We start from the raw sequence: 17393 nt of genomic DNA on the forward strand, positions 1-17393 counted from the left end.
TAGTGTCCAGGTCAAGGGAAGTAATAGTACCACTCTCTATTCTGTCTTGGTCAGACCACACCTGTAATACTGTGTCCACTAGTTCTGGGCACCACAGTTTAAGAAGGATGTTGACAAGCTGGAATGTGTGCAAAGGAGGGCAACCAAGGTGATCAAGGGTCTGGAAACCAAGCCTTGTGAGGAGCGCTTGAAGGAGCTGGGTATGTTTAGCCTGGAAAAGAGGAGTCTGAGTCTGAGGAGATAGGATAGCCATCTTCAAATATCTCAAGCGGTGTCACATTGAGGCTAGGGCTCGAACCAATGGCTTCAAATTACAAGAAAGGAGATTCCAACTCAAGAATCATAAAGAACATTCCGAGGGCAAGAGCCGTTTGACAGTGCAATGGACTGCCTCAGAAGATGGTGGATTCTCCTTCCTTGGAGGTTTTTAAAGCAGGGGTTCGATGACCACCTGTCAAGGATACTTGGGTTTAGATTCCTGCATTGCGAGCGTTGGACAAGATGACTCTACAAGTGTATGATTCTAACACATGCAGCTTTCCCTTTAACTTTCTATGATGCTGTGATTCTGTCACGGGTGGTTTGCCCTTCCTATGTGGAACCACTCAGAAAATGCGCCTTCCACGAATTGAGTCTGAAAGCACCTGGCAACACACACAAACCCCACCCAGCCCCACCTGGGGGGAAGCTGCGGCCCTTCAGCGCCAGGTCCCCCCATGAGAATAGGCCGCGCTGCCCCGGGGGCTGACGGGAGTTGGAGTCCCTCTGCAGCTGACGGAACTCTTATTGGCCAATGAGGAAGCCAATGAGGGGCGTTGGGGAGGGCGGCGCTGCGCCCGCTGCGTGCTTCCGTGCGGAGCCCACTTCCTCTCGGCGGCCCGGTGGCCCGGATGTTTCCGTTGTTGGGGCAGCCGAAGACGCGTCCGCTTTGAACGGGGAAGCCGTTGCGGCGCCGCTGCCGCCATGTCGTCTCCGGGAGGCCCCCTGGAGAAGCCGCAGATCATCGCGCACGCGCAGCACAGCTTGAACTACACCGCCTTCGAGTGCAAGTGGGTGCCGAGCAGCGCCCGCCTCGTCTGCCTGGGCAGCTTCCCGCGGGGCACCGGCGTCGTCCAGCTCTACGAGCTGCAAGGCGGCCGCCTCCACCTGCTCCGCGAAGTGAGTGAGGGCGGCCGGGCGGAGCGGGGGCCCCCGCCGCCTTTCGCCGGATTCTTCTGAGGTGTTTGGTCCTCCTCGTGTTTATTCAGGGGGAAGGGAAAGTGAACGAAGAATGGGGGACGAGCGCGATCAGAGTTGAATGGGCTGCCTTTAATAATAATAACAATAATAATAATAATAATATGTTATGCAACTGATCGTGCTCCTCTCTCATGTTGTGAACCGCCCTGAGAACTACAGATGGAGGTGGACAAATTTAATAAATTATTATTAATACTCACAACAATAATTTATTTATTAAATTTTTACACTGCAGTTCTCAGGGCGGTTCACAACATACACATACCATATATATATATATATATATATATATATATATATATATATATATATATATATATATATATATATATAAAAACACAAAATACGTAATAAAAATAAAAAAACAAACAAACTGATAACTCCCTGTCCCACCACCCAACTAAAAGGGTGTATAGGGTGATAATTCGCCAAGGGAAATAGAGGAAAGTTTTTACCTGGTGCTTAAAGATATGTAATTAAGGCACCAGGTGAGCCCCCCGGGCGGGAGGCTGGATGGGTATATAGTTCCACAAGGAGGGAGCCATTGCAGAATAGGCCTGCTTTTGTGTTGCTGCCCTCCGGCCCTCGTAAATTTTGCTTAGAAATGCAAGGAGAGCAAAATCCACCTAGTAAAGCAATTGTTTTTAAGAATCTCAGTAACTAGCAAGTGGTGGTCGGCAAAGGCGTTGGGAACCCGTTGCCAGACTCCCATCAACGTGACCAGTGGTCAGGGCGGGGAATGGGAGTTGTGCACCAGGAACATCTGGAGAGCCACAGATCCCCCACCCTCGCAGAAGTCCAGTTTGCCTTCTCATGCCAGAGTAATATGAAGAGTTGACAATAGTGTGGACTCATGCTTTTAAGCAACAAGGTAAAGTCAGAACTATGTTAGGAACTATGCATTTGTGAATTAAAATTCATCCTGAACTGAAGCATGCCAATCCGGAGTTCAGGGTTTTACCTGGGAAACAGGAGTCAATACCTGGACCTGCTTTCATAAATTGTGGGTTCCCTTTTCAAAGACACACCCCTCCTCAGCCTCATTTAAAAAGGAAAGGGGAAATGTGGGGAGGGAGTTGCAGGGTAGTCAGTCTTACTGGTGTTTATTCAGAAGTAAAGCCCCTCAATCAGTAGAGCATGAGACTCTTAATCTTGGGTTCATTGTTGGGCAAAAAGATTCCTGAAAGAGGATATGGCAGGATTGCTGCATTTTAGGGGGTTGAACTAGATGACACTAGGGACCCTTCCAACTCCCATGTTCACTCCCATGTATCACATTCTGGCCATTGTAAGTAGTAATCTAATTGTATTCAGTGAGTGAGGTGCCTTATGTCAGCTAAGTAAGTTTGTGATTAACATGATACTTGAATTGGGCTCATAGCTCACATTCTTAGGTAAAGCTGCCTTGAGTCCCTGTCGGGCAAAAACACAGGATATATATATATATATATATATATATATATATATACACATATATATTAATACAAAATAATAATAAATAGAGACACATTTAGAGATGGGTGAAGAACTGTAAATATTAAAAATACCTTCAAGATAATAACTAATTTCAGTTTCAACTTTTAATTAGGAAGATTGATAGTGAACTGTAAGCATATCACAGAACAGGATCAAATAATACGAGAATTGTGTATGGATTGTCATGGGTATTCATGCAATGTAATGTTTGTTTTACTCGGCATTTGGCAAACTAACATTCAGTAATCAAGCACTGTTTAGAAACCAATAATGATGGGGAAAACCATGCTGATCACCATGGTGATAACCATTAGCTTTGCTTGTCTACACAGCCCTTTGCTTCCCACACAGCTTTGGTTGCTGTAGCTATAGCAATGTAGGAGAACACAATGTTGGTCTTCTTATGCATTGAGGAGTAGATTGTGGATAAAGTCTTGAGGAGTGAGAGTCTTTTCGTCCGATAGATTGGCTGGCCAGTTATGTGAAATCAATCATGAGGTCTTCTCAATGAACAACTACTCTTACTGCTTTCTACCTTTCTACCATATTCATTCTACCATTCAGAGAATGAAGTTGTTTTATTTTAGCATTGTTCTCAGTGACTGGCATCCTATTTACAGCACTTGTTTAAACGTAGGATTGCATCCAGCAATTTTTTCCTGTTTGTGCAAGGATTTCCACCTGCACAACAGGACTTAATCTCTCTTTCCCCTTCCCTGTGCCCCACATCTATTGATATCCCCGCTCCTCTGAAGCAGGTGGGGGTGGGATTGGGGCTGCATGGGGAAAGGAGGAGGAGAGGAACCCCATTGCGCAGGCAGAACTCTTTGTGCTGGAAGGATGATATTAAGTGGATACAGCTCATTATTATTTTTTATAATCTGATTTTAGTTACGCAATCCTATCCCCAAAACGTGGTATATAAATAATTCTAGTTCTGATCATAGCTGTCAACTTTTCCCTTTTTTTTTTAAAGGGAAATTCCCTTATTCCGAATAGGATTCCTCACAAGAAAAGGGAAAAGTTGACAGCTATGGTTCTGATATTTGCCAATTAAAAAAAAAATGAAAAGGGGAGGGAGAAAATAATAGGCAAGTTGCGATGTACTTTTATGTTTGCAAACTATCAGCGATTACAGGGTTAACTAACTATGGACATCTCTGAAATAAATTGGAAAGAAGAATGACAGCTCAATCTATGGATTCTGATCCAAGAATGAGCCCAACTGAATTCAAGTGGAATTGACTCCTAGGCAAATGTGTATGGGATTGCAGCCACAGCGACTTAAAACAGACTTATTAATGACAAATCTCTCCTATATTCACTTAGACAAATGAAATTTCATCACCAAAAATCTGACTAACATGTGTGACTTGTCTTTGTTAATATCAATATTTCATGGTACATACTTGAATTTTGCTAACGCCTACCAGCAGCAGCTCTTCAAACAAGAGAAACTGACTTTTGAAGTTTACTTTTTTATCAGCACTTAATACTAACAGAATCAGTCTATTAGATTGGACAAGATAATAAATGTAAAATTATTAAGCCTTCCTCCTAGTTTTTTCCCCCCCTTTCCAGATTGAAAAATCAAAGCCTGTTAAATGTGGAACCTTTGGTGCCTCTTCTCTGCAACAACGATACCTAGCTACAGGAGATTTTGGTGGAAATTTAAACATATGGTAAGAACATATTTGCTAGTTAATACTGTTTAAAGCTCTATTTCACACTTCACCTATTCTTTTGTTCTCAGCTAATTCAAAATTGTCACTTTATTTAAGTCGTCTTAGTTTAGGATCACAAAGGTTTTAGGCAATTGTAACCTAATTCAGTTATACAGAAAATTTAGTTAATTATGCCATCTCTGTCTGCATGGTTTTGTGACTGTGCAAAGCAATTTGTGATATGCAATCATAGGCTACTATTTTAATTTTTAAATATCAGTGAGCATATTTAGGTAGTGTTTTTGGATACTATAGTCTTTTTGAAGTGTTCACAGGTGAAAAACTGCCAAAGATGATGGCACCTGGTTGTTGTTGTTGTTGTTGTTGTTGTTGATGATGTCTTTTTTGGGGGGTGGGGAACTTTCTGCATGTTTACCTTTTGACCCTTATTAATCATGGTTTCACCAGACAGGGAAATCAATGAATCTGTATACCTTGTTAACAACTTGCTTTTGTTTACTGCACCAGTTCTCCTAATACATGCATTAACTACATTAAATAAGAGCATTTTGCATTTTCTTCATTTGTCCCGATAAGCAGAGGGTGTACGTGGGTCGTTGAATGACAGTAGCATTGACTAGCTAGAAAGACGCAGTGTCCACATGCTAAAAGAAAAAGTAGATCTTAAGGGGAAAAGAAAAACCCTAAAAAGAACAGGATTTGCAAATAAAGCATATATGGTAAGATTACTGTAGTATTGAACTCACAATCCAAGTGGCACATTTTGCAACCTTCTGGTTTTTGATGTCCCTTTCTTGAATGATTTAGAAAACTTCAGCTGTTCCTAGATGTCAGTAGCTAATACGCAGGCAAGAGTTATTTGCTTTTGAATCCCCCCCCCTTAGGATTTCACCCAACCTTATGATAAAGCTATAAAAAAGTTAAAGGGACATATTTCAACCTCCATTCTCCCCTTTTCTTTTTCTTTCTTTCTTTCACATTTTTACTAGCTCTTACTATTTGAACTGGTTCTCAGGTAGTACTAAGTGAAAACATGATTTAGTACCAGATAGCACAGCAGCAACAGGACTGGGGTGGGGGGAATCCTTCAGGAACCCACAAATTTGCTTATTTGCACTAAGCTATGATTTGGCTTAGCACTGCTTGTGAACTGGGCCTTTGCAGCCCAGCATACCAATCAAAAAGTTGAATTGTAACCTTGAATCTTTTGTACTTTGGATTGTGAAGGTGTTTCCTGAACCTCTGGGATTCCATCAGTTTTTGGTGGGAAAGGAAAGAACACAGTTAAAAAAATAGGTTTTCATCAAATTTGTCATTGTAACAAATATCAACGATAAAAAATGTTGCTGCTTAAGGCTTGAGCAGGTTCAGATTTTGATTAAGGGGTTGTTACTCCTAAAACCACTTTTGGTTTTTGCATCAGAGATTTCACAAATTTTTGCATATCATTTTAATTATCATTGCTGTTTGAAACTGAATTGAGAATAGTTTGTTTTAACCATTGTGGTATAAAATATCCCTAATTCAATTTATTGAGAACCATAAAAGAACACAAACTAATTATGCCATAAGCTTTCATGGATTAAAGTCCAGTTCCTCAGGTGCATCTGCTTATGACAAGATAGTTGTATTCGTCTGTAAGTTGCCGTTAAGACTCTTAGCTTTTTTCTTTTTTGCTGCCACAGACTGACACGGCTTCCCCTTTGGAAATCATAAAAAAATAATTGTTCCTTTCTGGTGTTTAGGAATTTGGAAGTTCCAGAAATCCCCGTGTACTCTGTGAAGGGACATAAAGAAATAATCAATAGTATTGATGGCGTTGGTGGCTTAGGAATTGGAGAAGGAGCACCAGAAATTGTGACAGGAAGTCGGGATGGTGAGTTAGATCTACTGCAGTGTCGCTGGTTAGAAGGAAAAGCCAAGTGGGGTTAGGATAAATCCAGCTAATAGCTCCCAATGATTACCATTCTTCTGTCTTCATATGTTAGTGTTATGAACCAATTTAGTCCTGTTATCTAAATTTAAAGGGTGTTTCCATCTACTTAGAAGCAAGTACTGTTCAACTGAATGAGGCTTACTCCCAGTGGAGATTGGCATGCTTTCCTGTGAGTAACACAGTGGAACTTACAAATAAACGTGCCCAGGATTCTGTCACCTGTCTTTTTACCATGAGATAGTTCCTGAGACCTAAGCAATTCTAAAACAATTGTCTTTTCAAACTAGGACAACTACAGGTACAGTATGTAGGGATATTGAGAATGGGAAAGTGAGAGGATTGAGAAGCATGGGGGATGGTCTACTCTTGCTAAAAAAACTAGCAGATCAAAATACCTTGCATCTCCCAAGCGTCGCATGATCAAGGGTTGTACATGTGCACTTTCTTGAGGCCACTGGATTCTAAGCTCCAGCAGCTGAGAAGGGCATTGTCCCTGCCTTGCTAACTCAAGGTCCCAGTATTTTTCTGGGAACTGGAATTGGCTGAGCGCTCACCTGATGTCTGACATTAAGGACAGCGTCATGGACTTGCGTCCTCCTGCCTGACAGATCCAGAGCTGCTCAGTGGAGAAAGTTGGGGAGGTCAATGCTTCTATCATTTACTGGAAAGGGGGAGGTGAGAGTGAGTCACTCTAAACGTGGGAGAACATGAATGTGTCTGAATTTGTGGAGGGAGGACAAAGGAATGAACACCTACTTCCTCTCTGCCCCCACCTTTCTAGCAGATGGGTCTTCACTTGCACTTGTTTTATTTAATGCCAGGGGTGTGGCCTTTTGCTTTCTATGAGTTCAGTTACAAGCTTCTATGAATCACTTTACAAGCGTAGCAGCTTGTTGGATGGGGAACTAGTGAATAGCTGGTCATTGCAGCAGTTCTAAAGGGTAACACCTGATGATGATTGTAAGATCGTCAGTGGTTGCTCATGAGTAATCAGCCAGAAGCCGAACTTCTAACAACTAAGTTCTTTATTGTGCAAATATTTACAGTGGAGCTAAAGAAAAAAACGTCCATCTCATCCCTCAGCAGAGTCCGGGAATGACCGTTTCCGGTTCTTGGTCCAGTACAGAAGGCGCGGGATTCTGAACCCCCGCCTCCCCCTTCCATGTCCTTCCTCCCTGCAAGATCGGAGCGTGGGAAAAGGTCCCTGTTCCCCGCTTCCTGCTTGGTGCTGAGGCTCTGTGATCCTGACACAGCCCCTGTCCCGACTCCCTGCTTCCATCTCCCCCTCCCCACTGGAGGAGTGGTCTCCTCCGGAGGAGGAGGATGACGAACTGCAGAGAGGGGGCGGCGGTTCCCTGTACTGCAACGGACCTGGGAATGCTACCTGCTGGGGTGAGGGGGGTTTCCTGACAATGATGTTTTGAGCCGTGCCTATGTGCAGCAAAAAAAGGTGGAGGGTTATATTGCTCTAGCAGGGGCTGACCAGGGGAGGTGAGTGGCAGCAATCGCAGACCATTAAAATCCTGTCTGATATCAGGTGCTCCAGAGGGTGCAGTACATTAGCTTAAGATAGGTCATTTGTGTTCTGTGTTTCTTTTTTTTTTTAAAAAGAACACCAGCCGGAGCAATGGCTGTATCTCATTGGGCAAGCAGAAATGCCACGGTATCTACAGAGATTCAAATCAGCATGGGCATTGCTACAACAAAGAGGTCCCCTGAGGATTAATCTGTACTGAGCATTTGTGGCTGTCTTACAGTGTTTGAACATGCTTGGGCACATTAGCTATTCTATAAACTAGTAATTGATAGTTTTAAATAAGTCAGCTTCTTGTGTACATTCCAAGCCCTGTTGGAGATTAGTGGCACAATATCTCTTGTTTTTAATAGATTTAGTAGATTGCCACCAGATGTCAAAGCAAATCAAGTTTATTTAGGTGTAATAGGAGAGTAAAAAAAGAATGAAAATAAGAAAAGTCTTTTTTTGATTTTCCCCACCCTTAAATCATGTTGAGCTTTTGTTAAAACTTATTGAATTATAACCCTATACTGTAAAGAAGCTTTTTTCTATTATTCTGTTTCAAAGGGATGTCAAATGAGGACCAGGCCCTTTTGCGGAGTGGGATGAGCAGGATATGATACAAAGCAAAGCAGCGATCTAAAAACAAAAATCTATCAGATTTTTAAGACTTGGAAGAGGACGCTCTTACAGCTCTAATTAATAAGACTAGACTTACTGATTAGTCCAGTCGATCACTGTTTATCCATAGTTGTCCTCCCCCCCCCCCTCTAGCTAGTATATACTTGGTAACAGCAGTCTTGGCCAGACTTTTTCCATTCTAGGTTCTTCCTCAGCTGCCATATGATATGGTTACAAGGGTACTGCAATCAGATCTACATATGCTGTATGTTCTATTTTGAGTCCCACATAGAACGGTCATTAGAGGGCTGTAGAAAACTGATATCTGCATATATGAGGATACCAAAAGAAGAACATAAAGCAATACAATTGCAGAAAGATCTGTATAATTTACATATAAAAATGTATGGTATTCGCAGGCCTGTCTTCTTAATTCTTTAGCAGACCACACCTTACCTTTCTCGTAAATTCCACAAACGCATTTGAGTCACTCAACTCGAAATAATTGGTACACTTTGACCTGAAAACTCTAGACACTAGTAGGTAAGATTAACTTTCCCTGTACATTTCTTTGTATATTGTAAGTCTGTAGATGACTAAATCTGTAGACAACTTCAGACTTTCAATATGATAATTAACATAGGGTCTCTTAATTTTCCAGCTGAGGAAGAATACCGAAACAAGGCCTTGTCCTGGCGTTTTTATCTCATTTGTATTACAAACCTCAAGGAATTAAACCTACAAGAGACTTGTATAATTTATATCTATCAAATTGTTATTTTGGCCTGAGTCCTTGGTGTCCTTTTCGCCTCTTTTCCTGTCTTCTTAATGGACATTGCAGCTTCCAGGAAATGGAAGCTAGTATTTTAGCTGAGTTACATCTTCTTTAATTTATCAGTTCGTCCGCTCATTGGATGAAACATAACAGCTCACCCATCAAATTGTGAAAGCATTGAAACAAACTCTTCTATTTGTTGTTTTTTGAAGTACATTAAAATGAATAGGAGTAAGGGGGACATTAATAGTATTTTATTAAGCAAGTTGCTGGGGCCAAAGTGATAGAATAAATGCCACCAGGTCTTTTATCAGTAAAATAATAATCCATTATCCACTTTTGCAGGGACTGTGAAGGTGTGGGACCCAAGACAAAAAGACACTCCAGTAGCCAATATGGAACCAGCCCAAGGAGAGAGCAAGAGAGACTGCTGGACAGTTGCATTTGGTAAGGTCTCTCTTGAGCTGGTTGATTTTTGATGGCATACAAACATATGGAACTTCTCCTTGCCCCCATCGCTTTTGTATAACATGGAATTTAAATGACTCTATACGAAATGGAGTCTGTAGAGTGCTTCTTCTGGAAATATAGCTTTCAACTGCTTCCTTTTCTCTTTAATCTTCTCCAGGTTCTAGCTTTATGTTACAGAAGCACCACTTCAAGTGCTTCTATCTCCCAAGAATGCAGTTTTGACATTTTAAATAAAATAAATAATACAGAAAGACAGTAGCTTGCACTAAATCTTTCCAGCTGTTGCCCTTGTCCTTTGTTAAATGCCTTCATCTCTTATTGAATCTGAGGAATAGTAATAACCTGTCATTCCAGGACTGGTTTACTACCAGAAATGCATTATTCTTTTGTAACAGAATAGGTGCACAAATGTGGCTTGTTATAAAAATAGTTGGTCATATGATGATTTTTTAGGCAGTGCCTCTTTTCTTCTAACTAGGTAATGCTTATAATCAAGAGGAACGTGTTGTATGTGCCGGCTATGACAATGGGGATGTCAAGTTGTTTGACCTTAGGAACATGACATTGCGGTGGGAGACCAACATCAAGAATGGGGTAATGTTTCACAAATGTATGTCTAAATGTCCATCTTTTTGTAATTATTTTTTGCAATACAGATACTTCTAGTCTGGAAACTGTGCTTAGTGTGATTAAAATTAAGCTGCAGATTTAGTTATTTTTTCTGTGCACTTTTTTTTGGTATGGCAACAAAATAATACTTTTTGTACGACAGTAGTCAATACAAGTTTCTAAGTTTGCATTTCTCTTCAATACTTTGGAGTTAAGGCTTTTGAAAGGACATTGAAGGATGTCTTTGTTACAAGACACAGATCTGTAGAAGAATAAAATCTACACAGTGAGAATGAGAAATACAGTGGTACCTCTGGTTACGTACTTAATTCGTTCCGGAGGTCCGTTCTTAACCTGAAACTGTTCTTAACCTGAAGCACCACTTCAGCTAATGGGACCTGCCGCTGCCGCTGCGCCGCCAGAGCACAATTTCTGTTCTTATCCTGAAGCAAAGTTCTTAACCTCAAGCATTATTTCTGGGTTAGCGGAGTCTGTAACCTGAAGCGTATGTAACCTGAAGCGTATGTAACCCGAGGTACCACTGTATACCGTATTTTTCCGTGTATTAGACGAGGTTTTTTGACCAAAAAGTCATGTAAAAAAACTGGGGTCGTCCAATACACGGGTAGATTGTTTCCCGCGCACAGCGGCATCGGGGGAAGCTGTGCTCCAGCCAAAAAGCTGGCTGGCAGGGAAACAATCTAGGAAGTGTTTCCTGCCCGCAGCTGCATGGGGGGAGAAGCTAAATAACTTTGGGCCATCTCCCCTCATTTTCTTAAAACCGAGTCCCAAAAATAGGGCGGGTGTCTTGTACATGGGGGTGTCTTATAGACGGAAAAGTACAGTACTTCACTAAATAAAAAGTGCAGTTCTATACAGTGTTACCTTGGTTTGCAACCGTTTTGGGTTATAACCATTTTGGATTATAACCACGTCAAGCCCGGAAGTGCGTGTCCCTTTTTTTTGGATTACAACCCATTTTTTTTTTGGAGGCCCCATTGGCGAAAGCGCGCCTTGGGTTACAACCTGTTTTGGTTTACAGCCGGACCTCCGGAACGGATTATGGTTGTAAACCAAGGTACCACTGTACAAAGTTCAGGGTGCCCAATCTTGTTGGCTGGGATTCCCTCCTTTCCCCTAAAAATCCTGCAGTGGGTCTTGGGCCTGTGTTCTGGAATGGCAAGCCCCCATGCTACATGTCAAACCACTTCTGAAACTGTTGTAGTCTCAAAGCCAGATTACAGTTGATCATGGAGATCTGCTGTTATAACAGGAATCCCACTAGGCAAGCCTAAACTTTTGGGTTGCTCCCAAGGTCCATAATTACACTTCCCTTGGCAAGTCTATTTGCTGCCCCGTCAGTAAATCCCCAATTGTGTAGCTGGAGAAACAGCTTGAAGTTGTCTTTACTGTTGCACTGTATTTTGGAGGTGCTCAGAATGCCTCCAGAGTGCAGTGCAACCGCAGTGAAAATCCTTTCCCCAGCTCCATGGTAGGAAAGGAACACACAGAATCACACCTAAAAAACGGCAAGGTCCACTCTCTTCATTTTGAGCTGAAGACTTGTTATGCTTGCCTCTATGCTTCTGTGATGCTCCAATCACCTGAGAAGGTAAAGAAGAAAATAAGCCCCAGCCTGGTCTCCAGTTGGAATTCAAGGTGTGGGGCAGGCATCATCCTAGCATTGTGCTGGCTTATAGGCTGCTTCTTAAATTGCCCTACAATTCAGGAATATCCTCCCCTATTCCAAACTTAGAGTAAGGTAGGGTAAGCAGGTGATTGCCCATAACCCTGGATTGTTTTGTGGCAATTGGGGAAGGACCCTTGGAAACAGGTCAGGATCCCAGAGACTATGTAGTTTGGGTTGGCTGCTACTGCCAGCCAAAATTTGTAAATCCCTGTTGAGGAGGAGGAAGAGGGTGAGAGGGCAGGCACAAACTGAGGGCCTGTTCCAGTTGGACTGTGTAAGGGGGTTTAGTGGCTGCTCATGAGCTGCCTTTGGTGCCTTGGCAGAAAGGCAGTGTACAAATGAAATGAAATGAAATGAAATGAAAAGAAAGAAAGAAAGAAAGAAAGAAAGAAAGAAAGAAAGAAAGAAAGAAAGAAATGGATCTATAACTATACCCCAGAAGCATCACTTTGATTCTAGCATACCTAAATGTGCATAGGATTGGGCCTTCCATCTTGAGCACTTTCTCAGTGGGACTTGCTTCTAAATAAACACAGGATTGCACCGCATTTCTGCTGAAGTCCTAATGCTTGCTTGCTTTATTCTCCTAGGTTTGCAGTGTTGAATTTGACAGGAAAGATATAAATATGAACAAATTGGTAGCAACATCACTTGAAGGAAAGTTTCATGTTTTTGACATGAGGACTCAGCATCCAACTAAAGGTTTTGCTTCTGTTTCAGAAAAGGTACGGTATAAAACACAGGCTGTTCATTGTTCTCACAGAAAATACGCTACTCTTGCCACGGGCAAGAGGCAAAGCAAAAAGTTTAGGTCGAACAGATGCTCAAAAGGGTACTATGACTGGGGCCCTAAACCTCTGGAAGACTTTCCCCCCTGAACACTCTCATGGGGCAGTAGTCAACTAACTTTTTGCAATAGTACTTTGGTAAACTTCTATGAAGGGGCTCTTCTTTTTTTTACAGTCGTAGATAAATGTTGTGAAATAAATTGTGGGACATCTTTGGGAGAAAAAAAGGCTGAGTTTGGAGTGCAGTCCTTAAGGCGGTTGGATGGTGCCTTGTACGCCTCCTTCCAGCAGCTCCTGCAGCCAAGCTGGTGCCAAATGTCTGAGCTGCCCCGCCCTGCCCCAAAGGAGGTGCCTCCTCACACTGCCCCACGGGGGCCTGGGAAGCACCCCCTGGCCAGCCCCAGAGGCACCATTTGCCAGTGCTGCTGCAGCTAGCAGTCACACAAGCCTTTGGGAGGCAGAGATGCGAGAGGGCATCCGAGGAGGGAGGGAAGGAAAGAGGGACAGAGGCCAGTGTTGCCCGTGGCACCCCTGACCGTCATCCAAGGCACCTCAGGGTGCCATGGCACACTGGTTGAAAATCACTGGATTAGACTAATGTATGTGCAATTTTTGTATAACTTTGTTGTTAGGCCCACAAGTCAACCATGTGGCAAGTTCGGCATCTTCCACAGAACAGAGATATATTTGTGACTAGTGGAGGAGCCGGAAACCTTCACCTTTGGAAATAGTAAGTATTTACTGTTCCTCAGGGGGCGGCAGGCAGGGGAGTAGGACCAGGTTTGTCCGAGGAGCCCTAATTCTGTACATTCAGTTGCAGTGATGGTAGCTTTTCATGTCACAGGAGAGCTTGCTGTTAAGACTGCATTATTAGAAGTGGCTTAGCTTTGCATCTACAACCTAACACTTATTTGGCAGTGGATATACGTTGCAGGAAACTGAAATAATTTTGCCATCACTTTGTGTTCAAACACAGCTGTACATTCCTCTGCCAAATGAAAATATATTATCTTTGCTCCATAGATAGAGTATCTTACTAGTGTTCCTAACAGCGACTGTCCTCCTGTAATATGTTAATGCTAAGAAGTCCCTGAAATAATACTTAAGCAATGCAGATTTGTTTCTAGGTTTCCTATACAGGGAACACACTGTCTGATGGCATGAGCCCCATGTTTCTTCTCTGCCTAGCTCCTATAAACTGACATAATTTCATTCTCCATTACTCAAGTGTGGCTAGTTAGAACTAGAGTATTAGGGGGAAGGTTTTGCTGAGCGGCTAGGCTCTTCCAGTCTGTGAATTGGCTTGATGTTTATATGAGCCTTCTTACTCCAGAATAACTTCCGAATAGAACCACAAATCCTCCTGCTCTTGGGTGGGACAGACAAGAGAAGAGCCTTTAACTCTTTTAAATGGCTATATTGAGCACATACTGAATATAATAAAAATCAGGAATAGCATACATCTTGTTTTTAATATCTGTCCTTATTGTTGTTTTTTAAATTACTCTAGCTAGGTTTTTTTTGTAAGTAGCATACACGTCTTGATAAATAAATTTCAGCATACATATTTATGTATTTTAACATTTTACCAAGGAGCTTTATAGAACAGAAAGCTTATTGACACAGCCTTGATCAGGCATAGGCTAACTCGGCCCTCCAGATGTTTTGGGACTACAATTCCCATCATCCCTGAACACTGGTCCTGTTAGCTAGGGATCATGGGAGTTGTTGTTGTTCAGTCGTTCAGTTGTGTTCGACTCTTCGTGACCCCATGGACCAGAGCACGCCAGGCACGCCTATCCTTCACTGCCTCCCGCAGTTTGGCCAAACTCATGCCAGTCACTTCGAGAACACTGTCCAACCATCTCATCCTCTGTCGTCCCCTTCTCCTTGTGCCCTCCATCTTTCCCAACATCAGGGTCTTTTCCAGGGAGTCTTCTCTTCTCACGAGGTGGCCAAAGTACTGGAGCCTCAACTTCAGGATCTGCCCTTCCAGTGAGCACTCAGGGCTGATTTCTTTAACGATGGATACGTTTGATCTTTTTGCAGTCCATGGGACTCTCAAGAGTCTCGTCCAGCACCATTTGGCTGGGCCAAAGCCGAAAGGTCGCTCAGCTGCGGATATGCCTGGAAGCGAAAGGAAAGTCCAATGCTGTACAGAAAAAAATATATCATGGGAGTAGTAGTCCCAAAACATCTGGAGGGCCGAGTTTGCCTACACCTGGCTTTGATGTTTAACGTCCTTCTGAGCTTTGGTTTGCCTAAGGCTGCAGTATCCACTTGCCTGCAATTACGCCCCATTGAATTCAGTAGGACTTCTGAACAGACATGCATAGGATTGTACTGTAACTTGTTGTTGTTGTTCAGTCGTTCATTCGTGTCCGACTCTTCGTGACCCCATGGACCAGAGCACGCCTATCCTTCACTGCATCTCGCAGTTTGTCCAAACTCATGTTAGTAGCTTCGAGAACACTGTCCAATCATCTCATCCTCTGTCGTCCCCTTCTCCTTGTGCCCTCCATCTTTCCCAACATCAGGGTCTTTTCCAGGGAGTCTTCTCTTCTCATGAGGTGGCCAAAGTACTGGAACCTCAACTTCAGGATCTGTCCTTCTAGTGAGCACTCAGGGCTGATTTCTTTAAGGATGGATAGGTTTGATCTTCTTGCAGTCCATGGGACTCTCAAGAGCCTCCTCCAGCACCATAATTCAAAAGCATCAATTCTTCGGCGATCAGCCTTGATGGTCCAGCTCTCACTTCCATACATTACTACTGGGAAAACCATAGCTTTAACTATACGGACCTTTGTCGACAAGGTGATGTCTTTGCTTTTTAAGATGCTGTCTACTGTAACTTAGCATTATTAAAATTCTGCAATCTTCTGCATTTCCTTTGTGATATCTCCCGTCTCCCCCAATGTCAGTATGATATATTTTCTGGGGGTTGGATTTGAATGTGAAGAAACCAGGTTGAGGAGTCACTTGTGAGATGCACGGAGTGACCTTGGGCAAGTCACCATCTTAGCCTAAACCAACTTGCAGGATTGCTGTTAGGATAACATAAGATACCCATTGTAAGTGACCCTGAACTCTTTGGTGGAAATATTGATATAAAAAAGAGCACGTGGTGTGTGCTTATAACAGGCTTTTCACATACCTTTTTTTGATCTATTTTCCAGTGAGTATCCTGCACAGCGGTCTAAGCAAGATTCAGAGGGAAATGAGATGGGAGTAGCAGGTTCGGTTGGCCTTTTGCAGAATGTGACGTTGTCAACACAACCTATTTCAAGCCTTGACTGGAGCCCTGACAAAATGGGTCTCTGTGTCTGTAGTGCCTTTGATCAGACTCTGAGAGTACTCATCGTCACTAAACTGAACAGGATTTGACAAAGGACTTCTAAGGAGAAAAAAATATATGTGTTCCAGAGCAAGAACCTTTCAGAAATTTAATGGAATCTCTGTATGACCTCATGCTACAGAACAAAATGTGAAACATTTTGTCTGGGGTACTTTTCACCACTTTGAAGTGTAGCATACATTTCTACAACCCGTGCCTTCAGTTTTAGCACATTAAGACATGTTTGTGTGTGACACACTTAAGTTCAAAGTATCTTATGGTTGTGGCCTTTTTTTTGTACAGCAGTAACAATTTGTTGACATTTGTTTAAATCATTTTTAATTATTTTGTGTGTCTGTTGCCCACAAGACTAAACCATATCTTAGAAACCAACTTCCAGAACCAGCAAGTGTTTTCACTTTCAAGTACTGCATTTGTTATTATGTTCACCAAAATGGCTTGGATTGCACTTAATTTCTGCATTTAAAATTTGAATAGCTCTGTTTTAATGTAATAAAGGTTAATGTTTATAGTGGTGTTTTTCAGTTATTGGCTGCATATTTAAAATATGATAAATATACATGAATGGAATAATACTATAGTTTGAGTGTAATTCGCTATACTCTGGCCAGAAAGATGGGTTTCTGCTTGATCACACCCATTTTGATATTAAAACAGACTTTGCTCAATTTACAAACATTTTACCTTTAAGATAAAATTTGCTTAAACTAATTTTGTGCTTGTGCTTAGAAAGCAGTTGAATATTAATCAAATTTAATTCCTTGCATCAAAATATGTAATCTAGTGTTTTGAACAAGCCTTTACAGTATTCTTTTTCAAAATCAATGTAATTTAAATCTATAAACAATAAAAGCAAATTAATTTGAAAGGTTTAACAGATCATTAGAAAATAATATAAAATGGCAAGTCTTAAAAGCACAGAAGAAGCACGACATCTGAATCACTGAAGAGATTCCAAGTCAAATTTTATTTTGATTAAGTGAGAAACATCTAAGTTCCCAAAGTACACATATACTGTGCATTGAGGATCACTTTGAACATGATTTTCCACAAGGCTGGAAAAATGCACACAAGCCAGAACTGGATGCTTGCCTTGTGTGAAGCTGTGACGGGACCTATTTTTACCAGATTCAAATGTGGACAATTTTGAAATAATTAAATAAAAAAGTATTATGTCGTAGAAGTGATACCGGTATGTGTGACCAGTGCTGTGAAATACATTTGCAGTCTTG

At 42.0% G+C, this 17393-nt stretch overlaps 1 protein-coding gene across 1 annotated transcript; it reads left to right on the forward strand.

Moving 5' to 3' along the window:
- The first annotated feature begins 899 nt into the window (after positions 1–899).
- WDR92 (WD repeat domain 92) lies at positions 900–16673 on the forward strand. Its single transcript, XM_033142703.1, has 8 exons — positions 900–1158; positions 4297–4397; positions 6146–6276; positions 9594–9695; positions 10198–10313; positions 12609–12743; positions 13439–13536; positions 15983–16673. Exons 1-8 carry the CDS (start codon positions 964–966, stop codon positions 16188–16190), a joined length of 1086 nt encoding a protein of 361 aa, XP_032998594.1. The 5' UTR covers positions 900–963; the 3' UTR covers positions 16191–16673.
- The last annotated feature ends 720 nt before the right edge of the window (positions 16674–17393 follow it).

The sequence above is a fragment of the Lacerta agilis genome, chromosome 3, assembly GCF_009819535.1.
Source record: "Lacerta agilis isolate rLacAgi1 chromosome 3, rLacAgi1.pri, whole genome shotgun sequence".
Classification (NCBI taxonomy): Eukaryota; Metazoa; Chordata; class Lepidosauria; order Squamata; family Lacertidae; genus Lacerta; species Lacerta agilis.

Excerpts from the sequence above, each read along its gene's own strand:
- WDR92 (XM_033142703.1), top strand. The coding sequence starts at position 964 with ATGTCGTCTCCGGGAGGCCCCCTGGAGAAGCCGCAGATCATCGCGCAC. Across the intron at positions 4,398-6,145 it reads GGTGGAAATTTAAACATATG|GAATTTGGAAGTTCCAGAAA; the intron begins GTAAGAACATAT and ends TCTGGTGTTTAG. Across the intron at positions 6,277-9,593 it reads TGTGACAGGAAGTCGGGATG|GGACTGTGAAGGTGTGGGAC; the intron begins GTGAGTTAGATC and ends CCACTTTTGCAG.